The 22500-nt window shown below is 43.1% G+C and overlaps 1 protein-coding gene across 2 annotated transcripts in view; it reads right to left on the bottom strand.

Moving 5' to 3' along the window:
- The window catches only part of atp13a2 (ATPase cation transporting 13A2), a 48512-nt gene that overhangs the window by 18442 nt on the left and 7570 nt on the right, over positions 1–22500 (bottom strand). For both annotated transcript variants that reach the window (XM_062965638.1, XM_062965637.1), the window contains exons 3-16: positions 21387–21554; positions 20428–20486; positions 18233–18359; positions 16515–16594; positions 15115–15192; positions 14938–15007; positions 13647–13781; positions 13491–13557; positions 10721–10852; positions 9182–9346; positions 7560–7670; positions 7344–7390; positions 5014–5202; positions 971–1177 (exon numbers count right to left, since the gene is read on the bottom strand). In XM_062965638.1, coding sequence (XP_062821708.1) covers positions 971–1177; positions 5014–5202; positions 7344–7390; positions 7560–7670; positions 9182–9346; positions 10721–10852; positions 13491–13557; positions 13647–13781; positions 14938–15007; positions 15115–15192; positions 16515–16594; positions 18233–18359; positions 20428–20486; positions 21387–21554 — 1635 coding nt within the window. The remainder of the gene's footprint in view (positions 1–970; positions 1178–5013; positions 5203–7343; positions 7391–7559; positions 7671–9181; positions 9347–10720; positions 10853–13490; positions 13558–13646; positions 13782–14937; positions 15008–15114; positions 15193–16514; positions 16595–18232; positions 18360–20427; positions 20487–21386; positions 21555–22500) is intronic.

Here is a 22500-nt window from a genome sequence, read left to right as displayed (position 1 = left end):
TGCAAAAGAAAACACACTGATAAGGGAGGAGAAGAGACGAATAGATCACATATTGCAAGCAATAGCCTGCAGGCTAAGAGCGAGGGAGGCTTTGCAAAAGAAAACACACTGATAAGGGAGGAGAAGAGAGAAATAGATCACATATTGCAAGCAATAGCCTGCAGGCTAAGAGCGAGGGAGGCTTTGCAAAAGAAAACACACTGATAAGGGAGGAGAAGAGACGAATAGATCACATATTGCAAGCAATAGCCTGCAGGCTAAGAGCGAGGGAGGCTTTGCAAAAGAAAACACACTGATAAGGGAGGAGAAGAGAGAAGTAGATAACATATTGCAAGCAATAGCCTGCAGGCTAAGAGGGAGGGAGGCTTTGCAAAAGAAAACACACTGATAAGGGAGGAGAAGAGAGAAATAGATCACATATTGCAAGCAATAGCCTGCAGGCTAAGAGCGAGGGAGGCTTTGCAAAAGAAAACACACTGATAAGGGAGGAGAAGAGACGAATAGATCACATATTGCAAGCAATAGCCTGCAGGCTAAGAGCGAGGGAGGCTTTGCAAAAGAAAACACACTGATAAGGGAGGAGAAGAGAGAAATAGATCACATATTGCAAACAATAGCCTGCAGGCTAAGAGCGAGGGAGGCTTTGCAAAAGAAAACACACTGATAAGGGAGGAGAAGAGAGAAATAGATCACATATTGCAAGCAATAGCCTGCAGGCTAAGAGCGAGGGAGGCTTTGCAAAAGAAAACACACTGATAAGGGAGAAGAGACGAATAGATCACATATTGCAAGCAATAGCCTGCAGGCTAAGAGCGAGGGAGGCTTTGCAAAAGAAAACACACTGATAAGGGAGGAGAAGAGAGAAATAGATCACATATTGCAAGCATTGAAGTCCAAAACACCTGGAGGGAGGGCCGAAGTTGGCCCAGGCCGGCTATAGAATCATGGAAAGAGTTTAAGGTGGCCTCACCCACGCGGTGGACTCCAGCATGCGAAGGTCAACGGGGTCCCCGAGGGGCTGACCCCCGAGCAGGGCGAGGGCGTGGCAGGAGGCCAGGCAGCGGAGCAGGGGCCCCGGGGGCAGGCGGCGCAGGTCCGGCTCCAGCGGCAGGAAGGAGGCCTCCTCCACCGGGACCGCGCCCCAGACGTCCAGCCCGTCCTCCGTCAGAGTCCCCGTCTGGAAGGAAGCACACAGGGCTGAGATATCTCACGTGCTGTGAAGATCTAATCACGACTGAGGTTCTTTCAGGCAGGGGGGAATCTTTTTATCCCACCGCTGCCACCAATTTGTAAAGGATTATGAACGACTAACACCAATTTGGAAAGATGCAACCACCAAAGACTCAGGGAGGAGACCTTTTACTTTTTTCCCTTTCTTCTTCTTCACTTTAAAGGGTTGCGTAGCTTGGGTTAGAATATGCGACAGAAGCTTAGATGTCGGAAGAACAATAACAAGTTTATTCAGGCACAGAGCTTATTGGTTACAATTTTGTTTCTCACTTAGAGGTATTCTTATTAACAGTTACAATACTAAAATGAGATGAATCAAACTCTCTCTAAAGTGTGACTTCTTCTACTTTAAAGTAGTTAAAACTTCTTCCTCTGCCACTTTTAAACAGTTACTTCAATGGATCTCTGTGAGTCCAGCTGGGATTGGTTCCCAAAGTCTGAAACTTGGACTATCCAGTGACTTCAAACCACAGTCACCCCTGTGATATACTATCACAGATTCTCTGTGCCTTTCCAGGACACAGACTACATTAAATAAGTCACCAAACTTATTTAAAACCGACTCAAAATCAACAATTGAGTCTCCTTGATCCCATCAACCTGGAATCAATCTTCCCTGTGCCTCATCAGAGCACAGACTGACTGACTTTTTAAAACTCTGCACTTCTTCAACTAAACTGCAGTTGGCTCCGCCTACTTCTCCCTGGCAACCAACCTCTGAGTGCTAAGATGCAATAACTGTAATACTTACCCTTTTAAAACATAAACACACAATTAAACATAATATCTGTAAACCAAAATTCGTACTTCATTACACATGCTCACTCACTCACAGCAGACATCTTGCCTCTCTCCATGCTCACAGGCACAGAAGAGCCATTGAGTTCCAGCCATTACAGCAGCAGAGTCAAGCTTTCAAAGGTTATACTCAAATAACTACATATCTAGAAAGAAAAGGGCCTATCTGTCTACGTATCTCCCAGGAGACATCTTGCTTCTCTCCATGCTCACAGGCGCAACAGAAGAGCCGTTGAGTTCCAGCCACTACAACATCAGAGTCAAACTTTACGTTCAAAGAACGACATATCTAGATAGGAAAGTTAACACACAGGGCTTAGCTAGCTAACCCACTCACTCACAGCAGACATCTTGCCTCTCTCCATGCTCACAGTTAAATTAGTTAAATTAGCCTCCCCACTTTATAGTGGTACCTTAATTTCCTACCTGATAGATGCAACTATCTTTCGGGTTGCTAGGTCAGCAACGAGCAGGGGCTATTTTTTATTTTTAATTGTCGGGTGCTCACTCCGAATTCATGACCTCTTGGTCAGAGTGATTTATTGCCGCTGGCTGCTTACCAGCCTGCGCCACAGCCCGGCCCCATCCTACTATTTTATAATTCCTTTTCTAGTGTTTTTGGGAAATGCCCTTTTGTATGGCCAGAGTGCAACAACAGGCAGGCAGAGGGGCCAATGGGGAAAAGCTTCGCCTGCCAATCAACGCATCTGCCCATGTCATTCCTTGATGAGGTAATTGCTTTAGTAATGTTCAGTCAACAGGTATAACGTAAAAACTCATATAGAATGAAATACAATATGTTCAGAATTCACAATGGTAATAAACATAATCCATACATCAAAAATGAATCTCTAACTCAACAAAATATGTTCTGTATATAATTGTTCACTTATTCAATCAGTTCATTGCGCTGAAGAGCAAGTAGGTCACAGTAGATCACGACCGGTTTCGACCAGGTCTTCTTCAAGTGAATTAGTCTGGGAAAATTATAATGAATCAACAAAAGCATATAACATATCCACACAAACGTCATCATAAATTTGACATAGAGACTTACAATAGTACATTCACATGTGTACCCTTTATGTTCCTCTTTCTAGTTGTGTTTTTATACCTTCTTCTCTTTTTTTTCTAGGGTGGGTCTAAACAAAAGGAACAAACAGTGGCTATAACACAATTTAATTCATATAATTACTTCATATGAATCTGTACTTGGTATTTCTTACCACACTATAAATTCCAACTTGGACTATCCAGTGACTTCAAACCACAGTCACCCCTGTGATATACTATCACAGATTCTCTGTTCCTTACCAGGACACAGACTACAAACTGGGAGAACCACTAGCGCCATCTAGTGTTGATTAACACATATATTATTATACTCAGTAACCCCATATTGCTTTAAATGAATAATGGCTACCTGAAATCATCCCACCTGAGGACAAAACTTCCCATTATATTGTGAGGTTACCAAATAACAGTTTATACTCGCTATAAGAATCAACCACGAGCCAGCAGAGTATCAACACTGTGAGTATATAAATAAGATACTATCTTAATTGAAACTTAAAAACCTTAAATTAACCCTTTCCCACCACTGCCTCTCCCTTAACCCTTTGCTACCCACTGCCTCTCCCCTAACCCTTTCCTACCCACTGCCTCTCCCCTAACCCTTTCCTACCCACTGCCTCTCCCCTAACCCTTTCCTACCCACTGCCTCTCCCTTAACCCTTTCCTACCCACTGCCTCTCCCTTAACCCTTTCCTACCCACTGCCTCTCCCTTAACCCTTTGCTACCCACTGCCTCTCCCTTAACCCTTTCCTACCCACTGCCTCTCCCTTAACCCTTTCCTACCCACTGCCTCTCCCTTAACCCTTTGCTACCCACTGCCTCTCCCCTAACCCTTTCCTACCCACTGCCTCTCCCCTAACCCTTTCCTACCCACTGCATCTCCCCTAACCCTTTCCTACTCACTGCCTCTCCCTTAACCCTTTCCTACCCACTGCCTCTCCCCTAAACCTTTCCTACCCACTGTCTCTCCCTTAACCCTTTCCTACCCACTGCCTCTCCCCTAACCCACCCTAGAAAAAAAGAGAAGAAGATATAAAAACACAACCGGAAAGGGGAACATAAAGGGTACACATGTGAAGTCTCTATGTCAAATTTATGATGACATTTGTGTGGATATGTTATATGCTTTTGTTGATTCATTATAATTTTCCCAGACTAATTCACTTGAAGAAGACCTACCGTGTTTCCCCGAAAATAAGACAGTGTCTTATTTTAATTTTTGCTCCCAAAGATGCACTAGGTCTTATTTTCAGGGGATGTCTTATTTTTCCATGAAGAAGAATTCACATTTATTGTTGAACAAAAAAAATGAACATTTATTATATACTGTACAGTAGTTGTCATCACAAACCAGCATAACCAGACAAACTGTGAATCCTATCAAGAATTTCTTGTTACTACCAATATTTCCATGTACAACACTCTATGGTACGTACGTTTACCGATCCTGCATGCTCTGGTGTTCTGTTCATTGGACATGCTTCCAAACAAAAACTTTGCTAGGTCTTACTTTCGGGGGAGGCCTTATATTTAGCAATTCAGCAAAACCTCTACTAGGTCTTATTTTTTGGGGATGTCTTATTTTCGGGGAAACAGGGTAGTCGAAACCGGTCGTGATCTACTGTGACCTACTTGCTCTTCAGCTCAACTAACTGATTGAATAAGTGAACAATTATATACAGAACATATTTTGTTGAGTTAGAGATTCATTTTTGATGTATGGATTATGTTTATTACCATTGTGAATTCTGAACATATTGTATTTCATTCTATATGAGTTTTTACGTTATGCCTGTTGACTGAACATTACTAAAGCAATTACTGCATTTGTGGGTATCTATTACTTTGGTGCATAACCAGGAACCCGTTTACTGAATATTCCTCGATGAGGACCACAGCCTTGAGCTCACCTTGTCAAAGCAGACCAGGCGCACCTTCCCGGAGAGGTTGATGCGCGGGGGGCTGACGCAGAAGACGCCGCGGCGCTGGAGGCGGCTCTGGGCGTAGATGGTGCCCACCGTCATGGCCGCCGGGAGGGCCGGGGGCACCACCACCGTCACCACGTCCAGCGCGTGCGTCACGATCTGCCTCACCGGGACCTGCCAATCAAAACAAACAAGTGAGGCCAGGTGTCTGTACAGTAGGCAAGGGCCAACTTCAACCCTTCAGGGGATTTGTAAAAGGCATCATGATGTAATGCATTGACTGGAAAGGCATGTGTCAGCAGCTGATTGGCTGAGCCAGCCAGAAGCCAACATTCCGATTGGCTACTGTCTCAGCAAGTTGAGATAAATGGTTTTAACTGACACTTTCACCTCGGAGAGTGAAGAGAGCGCTGACTGAAAACAGTTACGAATGAAATGGCTGCCAATTCTCTGAAACCTGATAACCGTATATACTTGAGTATAAGTCGACCCGAATATAAGCCGAGGCACCTAATTTTACCACAAAAACTGGGAAAATTTATTGACTCGAGTATAAGACGAGGGTAGGAAATGCAGCAGCTACGGGTCAAATTGAAAAATAAAAATAGATACAGTAGAGTCTCACTTATCCAAGCCTCGCTTATCCAAGCTTCTGGATAATCCAAGCCATTTTTGTAGTCAATGTCTTCAATATATCATGATATTTTGGTGCTAAATTCGTAAATACAGTAATCACAACATAACATTACTGCGTATTGAACTACTTTTTCTGGCAAATTTGTTGTATACCATGATGTTTTGGTGCTTAATTTGTAAAATCATAACCTAATTTGATGTTTAATAGGCTTTTCCTTAATGCCTCCTTATTATCCAAGATATTCGCTTATCCAAGCTTCTGCCGGCCCGTTTAGCTTGGATAAGTGAGACTCTACTGTATTCATAAAATTGCATTATTTGAGGCATCAGTAGGTTAAACGTTTTTGAATATTTATATAAAACTGTAATTTAAGATAATAATAAAACTTTAATTAAATAAGACTGTCCAACTCTGAATACCTATATACTCAAGTATAAGCTGACCTGAATAGAAGCCGGCCAGCCCTAAAAAAAGGGCTGAAAAACTAGGCTTATACTCAAGTATATACAGTAGAGTCTCACTTATCCAACGTTCTGGATTATCCAACACATTATTGTAGTCAATGTATTCAATACATCGTAATATTTTGGTGCTAAATTCGTAAATACAGTAATTACTACATAGCATTACTGCGTATTGAACTACTTTTTCTGTCAAATTTGTTGCATAACATGATGTTTTGGTGCTTAATTTGTAAAATCATAACCTAATTTGGTGTCTAATAGGCTTCTCCTTAATCTCTCCTTATTATCCAACATATTCGCTTATCCAACGTTCTGCTGGCCCGTTTATGTTGGATAAGTGAGACTCTACTGTATTTAAAAACTGTATAAAGGGGCTGTTTATTTCCTCTGTTCTCTGTAAGAATTCAGAGAGACTGCTGTATACATTGTTGCTCTGTTCGATCTTTTGAACTGAAGTAAAGTTACTGTTACTTGTTACACAAACCCGAGTGACACATGATTACACTGCAGGGTATATCTTGGTTTAAAAACAGTAGTAAAGCTTGTACAGTAGAGTCTCACTTATCCAACATAAACGGGCCGGCAGAACATTGGATAAGCGAATATCTTGGATAATAAGGAGGGATTAAGGAGAAGCCTATTAGACATCAAATTAGGTTATGATTTTACAAATTAAGTACCAAAACATCATGTTATACAACATATTTGACAGAAAAAGTAGTTCAATACACAGTAATGCTATGTAGTAATTACTGTATTTACGAATTTAGCACCAAAATATCACAATGCATTGAAAACATTGACTACAAAAATGCCTTGGATAATCCAGAACGTTGGATAAGCGAGTGTTAGATAGGTGAGACTCTACTGTATTTAAAAACTGTTTAAAGGGGCTGTTTATTTCCTCTGTTCTCTGTAAGAATTCAGAGAGACTGCTGTATATATTGTTGCTCTGTTCGATCTTTTGAACTGAAGTAAAGTTATTGTTACTTGTTACACAAACCCGAGTGACACATGATTACACTGCAGGGTATATCTTGGTTTAAAAACAGTGGTCAAGCTTGTACAGTAGAGTCTCACTTATCCAACATAAAAGGGCCGGCAGAAAGTTGGATAAGCGAAAATGTTGTCAACAATATTTATTTCTTTGTAAATATATATTATTATTTTATCATTGGCTCCTTTGCAACGGATGCACCGCCCACTAAGCTCACCTTGTTCCGAATTAAGATGAAAATGCTGTAACTTGTTCCCAGAGCGGCTGGAAGAAGAGAGAGAAAGCGGAAGAAAGAGGAGCCGTCAAAGCAAGAATACGAGTGAAGACAGCACTTTGGGGTCTTACAAAGCCCGCCGCTCCTTGGCTGGCGAATAGCAGCAGGACAGGCAGGGCCTCTGTGGAGACGGTTCGAAAGTGCCATCAACTCACTCACCCAAAACTGCCAAGAAACCCACAAACTTTGCTGCGTCTTTATAGAACTTGAAGTAGACCGGCTTCGGGAAGAGGATGGAGCTGATGAGGTCGCCTTTGGCTGTGCAGAAGCCTGGCCAGAAAGAGGAAGATAATAATAATAATAATAATTATTATTATTATTACTTTATTATGACACAGCAAACAAGATAGATATGCTGGATTTCGTATCACAAAATCACAAGTCGAACACTTCTCAAGTGTTTATTATTATTATTATTATTATTATTATTATTATTATTATGACACAGCAAACAAGATAGATATGCTGGATTTCGTATCACAAAATCACAAGTCGAACACTTCTCAAGTGTTTATTATTATTATTATTATTATTATTATTATTATTATTATTATTATATTGTATGACACAGCAAACAAGATAGACATGCTGGATTTCGTATCACAAAATCACAAGTCGAACACTTCCCAAGTGTCGAGGACTGTGTGATGTATTATTATTATTATTATTATTATTATTGTATTGTATGACACAGCAAACAAGATAGACATGCTCAATTTCGTATCACAAAACCACCAGTCGAACACTTCCCAAATGTCTAGGACTGTGTGATGTATTTTCGGATGATTATTGTTATTATTATTATTATTATTATTATTGTGAAGCACAGGCTGGATGCCCATCTGTCGGGAGGGCTTTGATGGTGCTTTTCCTGCTTAGCAGAAGGGGGCTGGACTGGATGGCCATTTGGATCCTTTCCAACTCTAGGATTTTTCTATTACAATAGAGTCTCGTTTATCCAACGTTTTGTTTATCCAACACAGTTTGCCTTTTAGTAATCAATATTATGAAGTAATACAATGTAATAATAATAATAACATGCTTCGCTCTCACTGCTGGGAGGTGGTACTTGAGGCATAAGTTCCAATGAATCATTTGGGCCACATAGTTGTGCCTCTGTTTGTAGTCTGTCTGTGCGATTTTCTTACAGCAGCTGAGGATATGATCCATGGTTTCGTCAGTTTCCTTGCACAGTCTGCATTTTGGGTCATCAGCTGATTTTTCGATCTTGGCCTGAATGGCCTTTGTCCTGATGTCTTGCTCCTGGGCTGCAAGGATCAGGCCTTCTGTCTCCTTCTTCAGGGTCCCATTCGTGAGCCAGAGACAAGTCTTCTCCTTATCAGCTTTTCCTTCAATTTTGTCAAGGAACTTTCCATGCAATATTTTGTTGTGCCAGCTGTCAGCTCTAATTTGTAGTACGGTTTTCTTGTACTGATTTTTTTTTGTCTGCTGTGCTTTGAGGAGTTTCTGATTTTTTACTTCAATCAAAGCACGTTCATCACTCCCAAATCATCAAACCACTCCTGACAGATGGCCATCCACTCTGCCTAATAATAATAATAATAGGCAGAGTGGATGGCCATCTGTCAGGAGTGGTTTGATGGTGCCTTTTCTAACTAGCAGAAGTGGTTTGGCCTGGATGGCCTTTGGATCCCCTTCCAACTCTAGGATTCTATTATTATTACATATTATTATTATTATCATTATCATTATTATGCTGGATCGCAATCTGTGGGGAGTGGACTGTGCCTTTGCTACCTGGCAGCAGGGAGGGGTCTCACCTGTCCTCGTGACCACGGCCAGGACGTGTGGCCCCGTGTAGGAGCGGGCCTGGAGCACGTGTGTCCCGCAGAAGAGCGTGTGGCGCTTGTGCTCCTCAGGGGAGTAGGCGGCGGAGGCCGGGCCCCCCCTGGGCAAGGGGGTCTTCATGGCGGGGACGCTCTCGCCTGCGGAGAGAGAGAGAGAGAGAGAGAGAGAGAGAGAACACGTTCACGTTGCCACGGCCTTCTTTCTCTCACCATTTGCATGACCATTTGCATGATCTTATTTATCTTATATAAATAAGATACTATCTTAATTGAAACTTAAAAACCTTAAATTAACCCTTTCCTACCCACCGCCTCTCCCCTAACCCTTTCCTACCCACTGCCTCTCCCTTAACCCTTTCCTACCCACTGCCTCTCCCCTAACCCTTTCCTACCCACTGCCTCTCCCCTAACCCTTTCCTACCCACTGCCTCTCCCTTAACCCTTTCCTATCCACTGCCTCTCCCTTAACCCTTTCCTACCCACTGCCACTCCCTTAACCCTTTCCTACCCACTGCCTCTCCCTTATCCCTTTCCTACCCACTGCCTCTCCCTTAACCCTTTCCTACACACTGCTTCTCCCCTAACCCTTTCCTACTCACTACCTCTCCCTTAACCCTTTCCTACCCACTGCCTCTCCCTTAACCTTTTCCTACCCATTGCCTCTCCCTTAACCTTTTCCTACCCATTGCCTCTCCCTTAACCTTTTCCTACCCACTGCCTCCCCCTTAAACCTTTCCTACCCACTGCCTCTCCCTTAGCCCTTTCCTACCCACCGCCTCTCCCTTAACCCTTTCCTACCCACCGCCTCTCCCTTAACCCTTTCCTACCCACCGCCTCTCCCTTAACCCTGAACATACTGGAGAGGTTTGGGGAGAATTCACCATGATTTATAGGAATTGTAGGGACTTGGCCATTTCCTTCTATATATATATTATACTAGCTTAGGAACCTGGTGATGATTTTGGGAGTTGTAGTTCACCTGCCTCCAGCGATACTGTGACCTCCTCCAACAATGGCACAGAGAAGCCCCATGACCAATTGAAGATATTGCAGGGGTTTGTGGGAAGGGACCTTGATTTGGGGAGTTGTAGTTCCATGAAGAGAGTGGGTTTGGAAAGGAATGTGTCGACAGCTGATTGGCTGAACCAGCCAGGAGCCAGAATTCCAATTGGCTGCTGTCTTGGCTTAAGTGCTGAGGCAAACAGTTTTAACTGCCACTTTCACCTCAGAAAGTGAAGAGAGCGCTGACTGGAAATAGTCAGGAAGGAAATGGCTGCCAACTCTCTGAAGCCTGATTATTTATAAGGCAAATGAGGCACATTTAAAGGCTGTATAAAAAGGACTGTTCATTCCCTCTGTTCTCTGTGTGAATTCAGAGAGACTGCTGTATATATTGTTGCCCTGTTTGACCCTTTTGAACTGAAGTAAAGTTACTGTTAATTGTTACACAAGTCTGAGTGACCCTTGTGGGTGCAATCAAATAATCTAATGCGCACCTCAATGGACTCTTACCGGTCAGCATGCTCTCGTTGACCATGCACTCCCCGGTCAGCAAGACGGCATCGCAGGGGAACAGCATCCCGTCCGGAGGGACCACCAGGCAGTCCCCGGGCACCAGGTCCGAGGAGCCCACCGTCACTTCCTCTGTGGACCGAGAGAAAGGAGGATGAGGATGAGAATAAAATCCTAGAGTCGGAAGGGATCCCAGAGGTCATCCAGTCCACCCTCTTCTGCCAGGCAAGACGGCACCGTCCAAGCCAGGCTTGGGCAACTTCGGCCCTCCGGGCGTTTTGGACTTCAACTCCCACAATTCCTAACAACCGGTAGGCCTTCAACAATACATTGAATAATAATAATAATAATAGCAATAATAATAGTAATAATAATAAGGATTATTATTATTAATAATAAGGTAGATAAAGGATTTTGAAGGAAAATTCTCACAGAACAAAATGGAACTGATGGAAATAACCACTGAAATGATCAGCAAACGAGTGCAAAAAGTCAAGAACTGGTAGTGATCAACTTCATGGATTTTGGCTCAAACATCTGATTAGTTTACATGGAAAAATGGCCCAACAATTCAATGAGATGCTGCAGAAAGGAAGTCTCAGTGAATGGCTAACAACTGGAAGAACATACCTGATACAAAAGGATCCAGCAAAAGGAGCAGCACCAGGAAACTACAGGCCAATAACGTGTCTGCCCACTATGTTTAAACTACTGACTGGCATCATAGCTGACAGAATTCAAGACGATCTTGAAGAAAAAAACATCTTGCCAGATTTTCAGAAAGGCAACAAACGGAAAAGCAGGGGCACAAAAGACCAGTTATTGATTGACAAAATGATTCTGGAGAACTGTAAAAGCCGAAAAGCTAATCTTCACATGACGTGGATTGACTACAAAAAGGCCTTTGACTCACTCCCACACAGCTGGATCATCAAGTGCCTGGATGCCATCGGGATTAGGAAAAACATTGGCACCTTCATTGAAAACATGACGGAGCACTGGAAAACTGAACTGCTTGTTGGAAATGAAAGTTATGGACTTGTCAACATCAGAAGAGGAATTTTCCAGGGAGATTCATTGTCCCCTCTGCTTTTCATTATTGCCATGATCCCTCTGTCAACAATCTTACAAAAAACAAATCTCGGCTATCAAACATCTAAGAATTCTCACAAAATTTCGCATCTGATGTACATGGATGACCTGAAGCTGTATGGAAAAACGGAAACTGAAATCCAGTCTCTGACTAACACTGTCCGAATCTTTAGCACTGATATCAGCATGGAGTTTGGTTTGGACAAATGTTCGACAATGGCATTGAAGAAGGGAAAAATCATTGAAAGTGAGGGCATAAATATGCCTAATGGCCAAACAATAAAGTGTCACCAGCCAGAGGCCTATAAATATCTGGGCATATTACAGCTGGACAACATCAAGCATGAACATGTGAAAACTGTGGTCACCAAAGAATACACACAAAGGGTCAGAAAAATTCTCAAAAGCAAGCTCAATGGAGGCAACACCATCAAGGCCATAAACACCTGGGCCATACCTGTCATAAGATATACTGCTGGCATCATAAACTGGACACAGGCGGAACTGGACAATTTGGACAGAAAAACAAGAAAACTCATGACCATTCATCATTCACTGCACCCTCGCAGTGATGTTGACCGGCTATATCTGCCTAGAAGATCAGGGGGCAGAGGACTCTTACAAGTAAAGCAAGCAGTCAAAGAAGAAGAACATACCCTGGCAGAATATGTAAAGCAAAGTAAAGAACCTGCTTGGATTGAAGTCAAAAATCAGAAACTCCTCAAAGCACAGCAGACAAATAATCAGTACAAGAAAACCGCACTACAAACTAGAGCTGACAGCTGGCACAACAAAACATTGCATGGAAAGTTCCTTGACAAAATTGAAGGAAAAGCTGATAAGGAGAAGACCTGGCTCTGGCTCATGAATGGGACCCTGAAGAAGGAGACAGAAGGCCTGATCCTTGCAGCCCAGGAGCAAGACATCAGGACAAAGGCCATTCAGGCCAAGATCGAAAAATCACCAAGACCCAAAATGCAGACTGTGCAAGGAAGCTGATGAAACCATGGATCATATCCTCAGCTGCTGTAAGAAAATCACACAGACAGACTACAAACAGAGGCACAACTATGTGGCCCACATGATTCATTGGAACTTATGCCTCAAGTCCCACCTCCCAGCAGCAAAGAACTGGTGGGATCACAAAACTGCAAAAATCTTGGAAAATGAGCACGCAAAGACACTGTGGGACTTCCGAATCAAAGCAAAACTCCTCAAAGCACAGCAGACCAAAAAAAAAAAAAAAAAACAGTAAAAGAAAACCGCATTACAAACTAGAGCTGACAGCTGGCACAACAAAACATCGCATGGAAAGTTCCTTGACAAAACTAAAGGAAAAGCTGATAATATTATTTTATAATAATAATAATTATTATTATTAATATTATTATAATACATCACACAGTCCTTGACACTTGGGAAGAGTTCGACTTGTGATTTTGTGATACGAAATCCAGCATATCTATCTTGTTTGCTGTGTCATACAATAAAATAATAATAATACAGTATCAGAATTATTAAATCATAGAATTGTAGGGTTGGAAGAGACCTCATGGGCCATCCAGTCCAACCCCCTTCCAAGAAGCAGGACCCTGTGATTCTATGATTCTATGAATCCCAAAGATGGAAGAGCCCCAGAGGTCATCCAGTCCAACCCGCTTCTTCCTCCGGCACATACCTTTGGGGCCTCTGCGTATCCTGACGCTGACGGAGAGCCTGGCCATGTTCCTCAGGGTGACGCTTTGCTGCGGAACGGAAGGAAGGCACTCTGCGCATGCTCCGGCACACCCTTTCCTAGCCCCTCCCCCTCCCGATTCAGGACGCCAGGGCCCACCTTCCTGGTCTGGTAAAGCGAGACTCCGATGGAGAGGGCGGAGATGACGAAGATGCAGCCGGCGTAGGAGTAGTACTCCTCGCAGAGCCACAAGGTGATGCTGAAGATCTGGAAGATGTAGAAGGGGTTCAGGATCTGGGGAGGAAGCGAAGGAGAAGTCGTCAGAAGGCAGAAGGAGAGAGACCCCAGCACCTCCCTTGGCCCCACTTCATGTTGGAACTCAGGCACCATCCTACACAAGGCTGTTGATCTCTTCAGCTGGGATCCCATCGTCTCCTACTGCCTTGTTATTAGCAATGCTTCTTAAGGCCCATTCAACCTCACTCCTCAGAATGTCTGGTTCTAATTCACCCACCACACCGTCAAAGCTATCCTCAATACTATTATCTTTCTAATACATATCTTCTGTATAGTCTCGCCACCTTGTCCTGTCGTCTCCTGCTGCCTTGTTATTAGCAATGCTTCTTAAGGCTCATTCAACCTCACTCCCCAGGATGTCTGGTTCTAATTCACCCACCACACCGTCAAAGCTATCCTCAATACTATTATCTTTCTAATACATATCTTCTGTATAGTCTCGCCACCTTGTCCTGTCGTCTCCTGCTGCCTTGTTATTAGCAATGCTTCTTAAGGCCCATTCCACCTCACTCCTCAGGATGTCTGGTTCTAATTCACCCACCACACCGTCAAAGCTATCCTCGATATTATTATCTTTCTAATACTGATCTTCTTGTCTTGATCTCTTCAGCTTGATCTCTTCAGCTGAGACCCCGTTGTCTCCTGCTGCCTTGTTATTAGCAATGCTTCTTAAGGCTCATTCAACCTCACTCCCCAGGATGTCTGGTTCTAATTCACCCACCACACCGTCAAAGCTATCCTCAATACTATTATCTTTCTAATACATATCTTCTGTATAGTCTCGCCACCTTGTCCTGTCGTCTCCTGCTGCCTTGTTATTAGCAATGCTTCTTAAGGCCCATTCCACCTCACTCCTCAGGATGTCTGGTTCTAATTCACCCACCACACCGTCAAAGCTATCCTCGATATTATTATCTTTCTAATACTGATCTTCTTGTCTTGATCTCTTCAGCTTGATCTCTTCAGCTGGGACCCCGTTGTCTCCTGCTGCCTTGTTATTAGCAATGCTTCTTAAGGCCCATTCAACCTCGCTCTTCGGTGTCTCAGCAGACACTGCTGCTTTACCATTTTTGAATGCCCCCCCTTTTTTTGGAAATTATCCCCCAACAGCTCATGCAAAGTCAGGGCTCTCTTGGATCGGGCCTCCACTCACCTCATCCCTCAGGAGCCTCAGGTAAGGCTTCACCGGGACATCGATGAGGTTGGGTCCGTAGAGCTTCCTCCTGAAGAAAGCATTGAAGGAGGTAGAGGAGCAGTGCGCAAGGCGCAAAGGCTGCAGAAGAGAGCGTTACGGGTCGTTTGGGAGGTGGATTCATAGGGTTGTCCTCACCTGGCGGCCTGTTCCTTGGCGCTCAGCCCTAGATGCCTGTCGTGAAGGTCGGAACAAGCCCAGCCCTCGTCCAAAACGCTGCAACGTAAACATCAAAAGAAGAAGCATGTCATGTTTGGGTCAGAAGAAGTGGATAAAGGGACCCTTTCATGCACTTGTCATAGGCTTTCTACGACTTGTAGCACAAACAGCTAGTGCCAACATGGGCCGGGCTGTGGCGTAGCTGGTTAGTAGCCAGCTGCAATCAATCATTACAGACTGAGAGGTCATGAGATCGACGCCCGGGTCGGATTGAGCTCCCGACCATTAATAATAGCCTAGCTCACTGTTGACCTATTTATTTATTTACTATATTTATATTCCGCCCTTCTAACCCCGAAGGGACCTCAGGGCGGATTACAATGAACACATATATGGCAAACATTCAATGCCAACAGACAAACAACATATATAGACAGACACAGAGGCATTTAACATTTTTTTTCCAGCTTCACGATTCCGGCCACAGGAGGAGCTGTTGCTTCACCGTCCACCAGTGGCTGTACTTCCTCATTCCATTCCTTGTGTTTTGCTGGCAGTTTTATTAGTTAAATTAGCCTCCCACATAAAGCGTACCTAAATTTCCCTAATTGACAGATGCAACTGTCTTTCGGGGCTGCATAGGTCAACAGCAAGCCGGGCTATTTAATGGTCGGGGGCTTAACCCGACCCGGGCTTCGAACTCATGACCTCTCGGTCAGTAGTGATTTATTGCAGCTGGTTACTAGCCAGCTGCGCCACAGCCCGGCCCATGTTGGCACTAGCTGTTCGTGTTACAAGTCGTAGAAACCCTATGCAGCCCGAAAGACAGTTGCATCTGTTAAGTAGAAAATTTAGGTACCGCTTCATGCGAGGAGGCTAATTTAACTAATTTACAACACCATAAAGAAACTTCCAGCAGCATGCAGCAAGGAATGAGGAAATACTACCATCAAGGACTCAGTGTCACATGTGGATGGTGAAGCGGCAGCTCCCCCTGTGGCCAGAATCGAGCATACCCTCATGAAGCTGGAAAATGTTAAATTGCCTCTGTGTCTGTCTATATATGTTGTATGTCTAATGGCATTGAATGTTTGCCATGTATGTGTGCATTGGGATCCGCCCTGATCAAACACCAGCCTAAATACCTCCCCACTTTAATGTAGTTCCTATTTATCTACTCACATTTGCCTTCGAACTGCTAGGTAGGCAGAAGCTGGGCTAAACGTCTGGAGCTCACCCTGAGCCAGACTTCGAACTAAAGCCCGGCCCTTAGACAGAGATCCTAGGGGTTTAGACATTTGGGATTTGAGAATGTTTAGGCAGAGATGGTAAGGGTTCAGATATTTGGGATTTGAGAACGAACTCGAAAGCGGCCTGACCTGGCTTTGCAGAAGGCCTGTCGCTTCTCCATCCAGATGTAGCGCAGCCCTTCGAAGACGTAGTAGCGGATGACGGTGGTCTTTTGGAGAGAGAGAAACAGAAGGGTCAGTCGAGAGGAGATCACAAGGAAGGTGTTGCACCCCTAGGCTGCAGAGACACCCTAAAACCACACCCCACCCATTACACCTTTCATAAAATCCGTTCATACCCACACATATTAAATCCACACTGATCAAATCTGCACATCATGTGTGTAATGAAGTGTGAATTTTTAGTTTATAGATGTCATGTTTTTGTTTTAAAAGGGTCAATATTTTAGTCATTCTGCACTCATGAGTTGGTTGCCATGGAGAAGGGGGCGGAGCCAAGTGCCGTTTTGGTGGAGAAGTGCAGGTTTGAAAAAGAAGCAGTTAGTCTGTGCCCTGATGAGGTACAGGGAAGACTGATCCTCAGTTGAAGGGATCAGGGAGACTCAAATGCTTATTTTTGAGTCAATTTAAAATAAGTTTGGTGACTTGTTTTAAGGTAGTCTGTCTCCTGATGAGGAACAGAGAATCTGTGATTGTACTTCACAGGGTGACTGCAGTTTAGAGCAGTAAAGAAAGAAGTGACATTTCAAGAAGTTTCAAACACCTCATTCTAGCTTTGCAACTGTTAACCAAAGTGCCCCTAAAGAGGAGGTTACTGTAACTTTGAAGCTCTGTCCCTATGTCTATTCTTCTTAATAAAGCTTTGAGAAAAGACCAGTTGACGTTGTCAAAAGCCTTTTCTATATCCAGAGAAAGAGAACTTCTTTGCGCTTTGTGCTTTCATAGTATTCAATTAAGTTCAGGATGGTTCTAACATTATCACTTATTCTCCTATTCGGTAAGAAACCCGATTGTTCTTCTTTTATCAGGGTTTTGAGGAAGTTTTTCATTCTGTCTGTCAGGATGTTCGTGAATAATTTGTAATTGATGTTTAGAACAGAAATGGGCCTATAATTCTTTACGTTTGTTGCGGGAGAGTTTTCTTTATGGATCATTGTGATTGTGGCCTGTTGCCAGGATTGTGGAAGCTTGCCCTCTGTCATTACATGATTCATGACTTTCTTCAGATGTGGCATTAGGGTTTCTTCGAAGGTCTTATAATACACAGCTGTTAGCCCATCTGGGCCTGGTGCTTTCTGGGAATCTAATTTGTGGATCGCTGTTTTTATTTCTCTATCTGTGATTTCTTTATTCATGTCTCTTTTCTGATCCTTTGTTGTTTTCGTTATTTTTTGTTGGTCTAAGGAACAGATAATCTGTGATTGTAATTCACAGGGTGACTGCAGTTTAGAGCAGTAAAGAAAGAAGTGACATTTTAAGAAGTTTGAAACACCTCATTCTAGCCTTGCAACTGTTAACCAAAGTGCCTCTAAAGAGGAGGTTACTGTAACCATTAAGCTTTGTGCCAGAATAAATGTATTATTGTTCTTTTAAACATCTCAGCTTCTGACATATATATTACCATCAAAAACAAACAAGAAGAAAGAAGAAAAACAAAAATTAAAAGGTCTCCTCTCTACGTAGCTAGTGGCTCTATCTTCCCATAGTGGTACATCTTGATGGCTGCATTATAAACACCTTTACACTGGTGGCAGTGGTTATAATATAATAATATAATTAAATAAACATCCAACATCTCTTCTCCGCAACAGGAATGGGTCCGGGCTGCTTCTAAAGGGGAGGCCCACCTCTTCCTCCTCCTCCTCCTCCTCCTTCGGCTGGAGCCTGACCGTGTCCCGACCCTCCTCGTCCTCGCCTCCGACCCCAACAGCAACGCTGCTCCGCCCGTCCTGGTCCCCTCCGCTGGGCTCCAGGCTTCGAGGGAGAGACAAAAGGAGGGTTGCCAAAGAGGCTTTTAATTATGTTTCATGTTCGAGTATAAGCTGATCTGAATATAAGCCGAGGCACCTAATTTTACCACACAAAACTTGGAAAACTTATTGACTCGAGTATAAGCCGAGGGTGGGAAATGCAGCAGCTACGGGTAAATTTCAAATAAAAAATAGATACCAATAAAATGACATTAATTGAGGCATCCGTGAGTTAAATGTTTTGAAAATTTACCATATTCCAAAGAAAAACAGTAAACTAAATCTATAAGTGGAAAAGTAGGGTCAACAAAAACAATGTGGCATGAACAATAACTTTATAATAATACTAGCTGTGCCCGGCCACGTGTTGCTGTGGCTAGGACTTTATTTTTCTTTTCTTTTTATTGTATGAACGTAGAGGCGTGGATGAGAGGTTGTGCTGTCAATTTTCAAGGTTGTGGGACGTTTAGTTTAGTTGTTTTGTCCGGTGTCGTGATTCCATTACCCTTTTATATATATAGAATAGCTGTGCCCGGCCACACGTTGCTGTGGCTAGCACTAATTTTTTCTTTTCTTTTTGTTGTATGAACGTAGAGGCGTGGATGAGAGGTTGTGCTGTCAATTTTCAAGGTTGTGGGACATTTAGTTTAGTTGTTTTGTCCGGTGTCGTGATTCCATTACCCTTTTATATATATAGAATAGCTGTGCCCGGCCACGCGTTGCTGTGGCGTTGTGTGTTGGTGTTGGTGAGAAATTGTTGAGGTAGTGGTGGTATTGAATGTCTGTTGTATGGTTGTCTTTATGTTTAGTATGCACACTGAAGTGGATTATATGGCAGTGTGGAGTCAAGATAATCCAGTTCAAAGCAGATAATATAAGATTCTAAATGGGTGATATAGCTGTGTGGAAGGGCCTTGAGTCTACACTGCCATATAATCCAGTTAAAATCTGATAATCTGTGGAAGAGGCCTAAGTGAGGCCTAACTCTGCCTGTCCCCTGGGCTGAGTGGGTTGCTAGGAGACCTAGTGGGCGGAGCTTAGCCTTCTAACTGGCAGCAATTGGATAAAGTCCTAATTAGAGGGAGAGGAATAATAGTTTTTACCCAATTGCTGCCAGATAGAATGCTAAGCTCCACCCACTTGCTCTCCTAGCAACCCGCTCAGCCCAGGGGACAGGCAGGGTTAGGCCTCACTTAGGCCTCTTCCACACTGCCTATAAAATAGAGATTATCTGATTTTAACTGGATTATATGGCAAGGCCCTTCCACACAGCTATATAACCCATTTAGAATCTTACATTATCTGCTTTGAACTGGATTATCTTGAGTCCACACTGCCATATAATCCAGTTAAAATCAGTGTGCATTTTATACAACTGTGTAGAAGGGGCCTCATATAATCCAGTTCTAAGCAGATAATATAAGATTATCAATATACAGTAGAGTCTCACTTATCCAACATAAACAGGCCGGCAGAACGTTGGATAAGTGAATATGTTGGTTAATAAGAAGGGATTCAGGAAAAGCCGATTAAACATCAAATTAGGTAGATTCCCCTAGATAGCAAGCAGACAGGCTTCGAAGTAATGAAGCTATTTATTGCAATTCTAACAGCTCTTAGAATGCAAGCACCCAGCCTTCCAAGCAGCAAGCCCATTCCTTTGTATTCCAGCTCATCAAACAAGGATTCCCATAAGAAGAAAACGGCCAGGCTTTGAGGCTGCAAGGCTATTCACTGCTATTCCACCTGGCCAACAAAGCATTCCCATATGTCACAGCAACGGGTGGCCGGGCACAGCTAGTTTATATATATAGATTTCACATTACATTACATTACAGCACCTTCATCACCTAACATCCCTTGTAAATATCTTGTAAATCACCTAGAGCATCGTGGATGGAGGGCGATTAATAAGTAATTAAATGATGAGGATGATGATGATCCCAAAACAAACAAGGCCTTCTTCTAATAACCCGGGCACCACTGGGTCCCCAAGCTAGTAATAATAATAATAATAATAATAATAATAATAATAGGTTCAACAAATGCTTTTTCCAAAAATTGAGACTTACCTGCCTCTCTCCACCTCCTCCTCCTGAACGCGGGCGGTGAAGTCTTGCCCAAACTGATCCTGGATAATAATAATAACAACAACAACAACAGCAATCTCACTGACAATAGATCTTGTATGAACGTAGAGGCATGGATGAGAGGTTGTGCTGCCAAGTTTTGCGTTTCTGGGATGTGTAGTTTTGTTGTTTTGTCCCAGGCTGAAATTTCATTACCCTTTATCTATATATATAAAAGAGTGATGGCATCAGGGCAGCGGACAAAACAACAAAATTACAGGCCCCCCAACCTCGAAATTTGACAACACAACCCATCATTCATGCCTCAAGGTTGATACAACAAAAAGAAAAGAAAAATAAAGTCCTAATTACAGGGAGAGGAATAATTGTTTTTATCCAATTGCTGCCAGTTAGAAGGCTATGCTCCGCCCACTTGGTCTCCTAGCAAACCTACTCAGCCCAGGGAACAGGAAGACTTAGGCCTCACTTAGGCCTCTTCCACAGATTATCTGATTTTAACTGGATTATATGGCAGTGTAAACTCAAGACCCTTCCACATCTATATAACCCATTTAGAATCTTATATTATCTGCTTTGCACTGGATTATCTTGACTCCACAATGCCATGTAATCCACTTCAGTGTGCATACTGAAAATAAAGGCAACCATACAACAGACATTCAATACCACCACTACCTCAACAATTTCTCACCAACACCACCAGACAACAACACAGCAACGCGTGGCCGGGCACAGCTAGTATATATATAGATATATAATTTAGACCCACTGACCCTTGACCTTAACTACCACCAATTCCTCAATACTTTATTTCCCAGACCACCAGACTTCGCCACAGCAACACGTGGCCGGGCACAGCTAGTGCTCTAATATAATAATAACAATGCGAATAATGCTGCCTGATGCTCTGCCTCTCACCCAGATGACCGTGGGCCACTCACCCGGATGACCACCCAGTGGGCCTGGCGCAGGGGGCAGCGGATGCCCTTGGCCTGGACCTCCAGGCGGGGCCTCCAGTGGAAGAGCAGCAGCGGGAGCCCCACGGAGAGCACGGAGGCCGCGTGGCACAAGGCCACCCTCCAGGCCTTCCGCTGGTAGCCAAGCACCTCCTGCGGGAAGGAAGGAAAGAAGGAATTATTATTATTATTATTTTATGATGACACAGCAAACAAGGTAGATATGCTGGATTTCGTATCACAAACTCACAAGTCGAACACTTCCTAAGTGTCTAGGACTATGTGATTATTATTATTATTATTATTATTATTATTTTATTATGACACAGCAAACAAGATAGATATGCTGGATTTCGTATCACAAACTCACAAGTCGAACACTTCCTAAGTGTCTAGGACTATGTGATGTATTATTATTATTATTATTATTATTATTATTATTATTATTATTATTTTATTATGACACAGCAAACAAGATAGACATGCTGGATTTCGTATCACAAACTCACAAGTCGAACACTTCCTAAGTGTCTAGGACTATGTGATGTATTATTATTATTATTATTATTATTATTGTATGACACAGCAAACAAGATAGATATGCTGGCTTTCGTATCACAAAATCACAAGTCGAACACTTCCCAAGTGTCTAGGACTGTGTGATGTATTATTATTATTATTATTATTATTATTATTATTATTATTAATTGCCTTTGTCCTGATGTCTTGCTCCTGGGCTGCAAGGATCAGGCCTTCTGTCTCCTTCTTCAGGGTCCCATTCGTGAGCCAGAGCCAGGTCTTCTACTATTATTATTATTATTATTATTATTATTATTATTATTATTATTAATGGCCTTTGTCCTGATGTCTTGCTCCTGGGCTGCAAGGATCAGGCCTTGTGTCTCCTTCTTCAGGGTCCCATTCGTGAGCCAGAGCCAGGTCTTCTACTATTATTATTATTATTATTATTATTATTATTATTATTATTAATAATTGCCTTTGTCCTGATGTCTTGCTCCTGGGCTGCAAGGATCAGGCCTTCTGTCTCCTTCTTCAGGGTCCCATTCGTGAGCCAGAGCCAGGTCTTCTCCTTCTCAGC

Source organism: Anolis carolinensis, unplaced genomic scaffold (genome assembly GCF_035594765.1).
Source record: "Anolis carolinensis isolate JA03-04 unplaced genomic scaffold, rAnoCar3.1.pri scaffold_15, whole genome shotgun sequence".
Lineage (NCBI taxonomy): Eukaryota > Metazoa > Chordata > Lepidosauria > Squamata > Dactyloidae > Anolis > Anolis carolinensis.
This window is presented reverse-complemented; position numbering and strand designations above follow the sequence as displayed.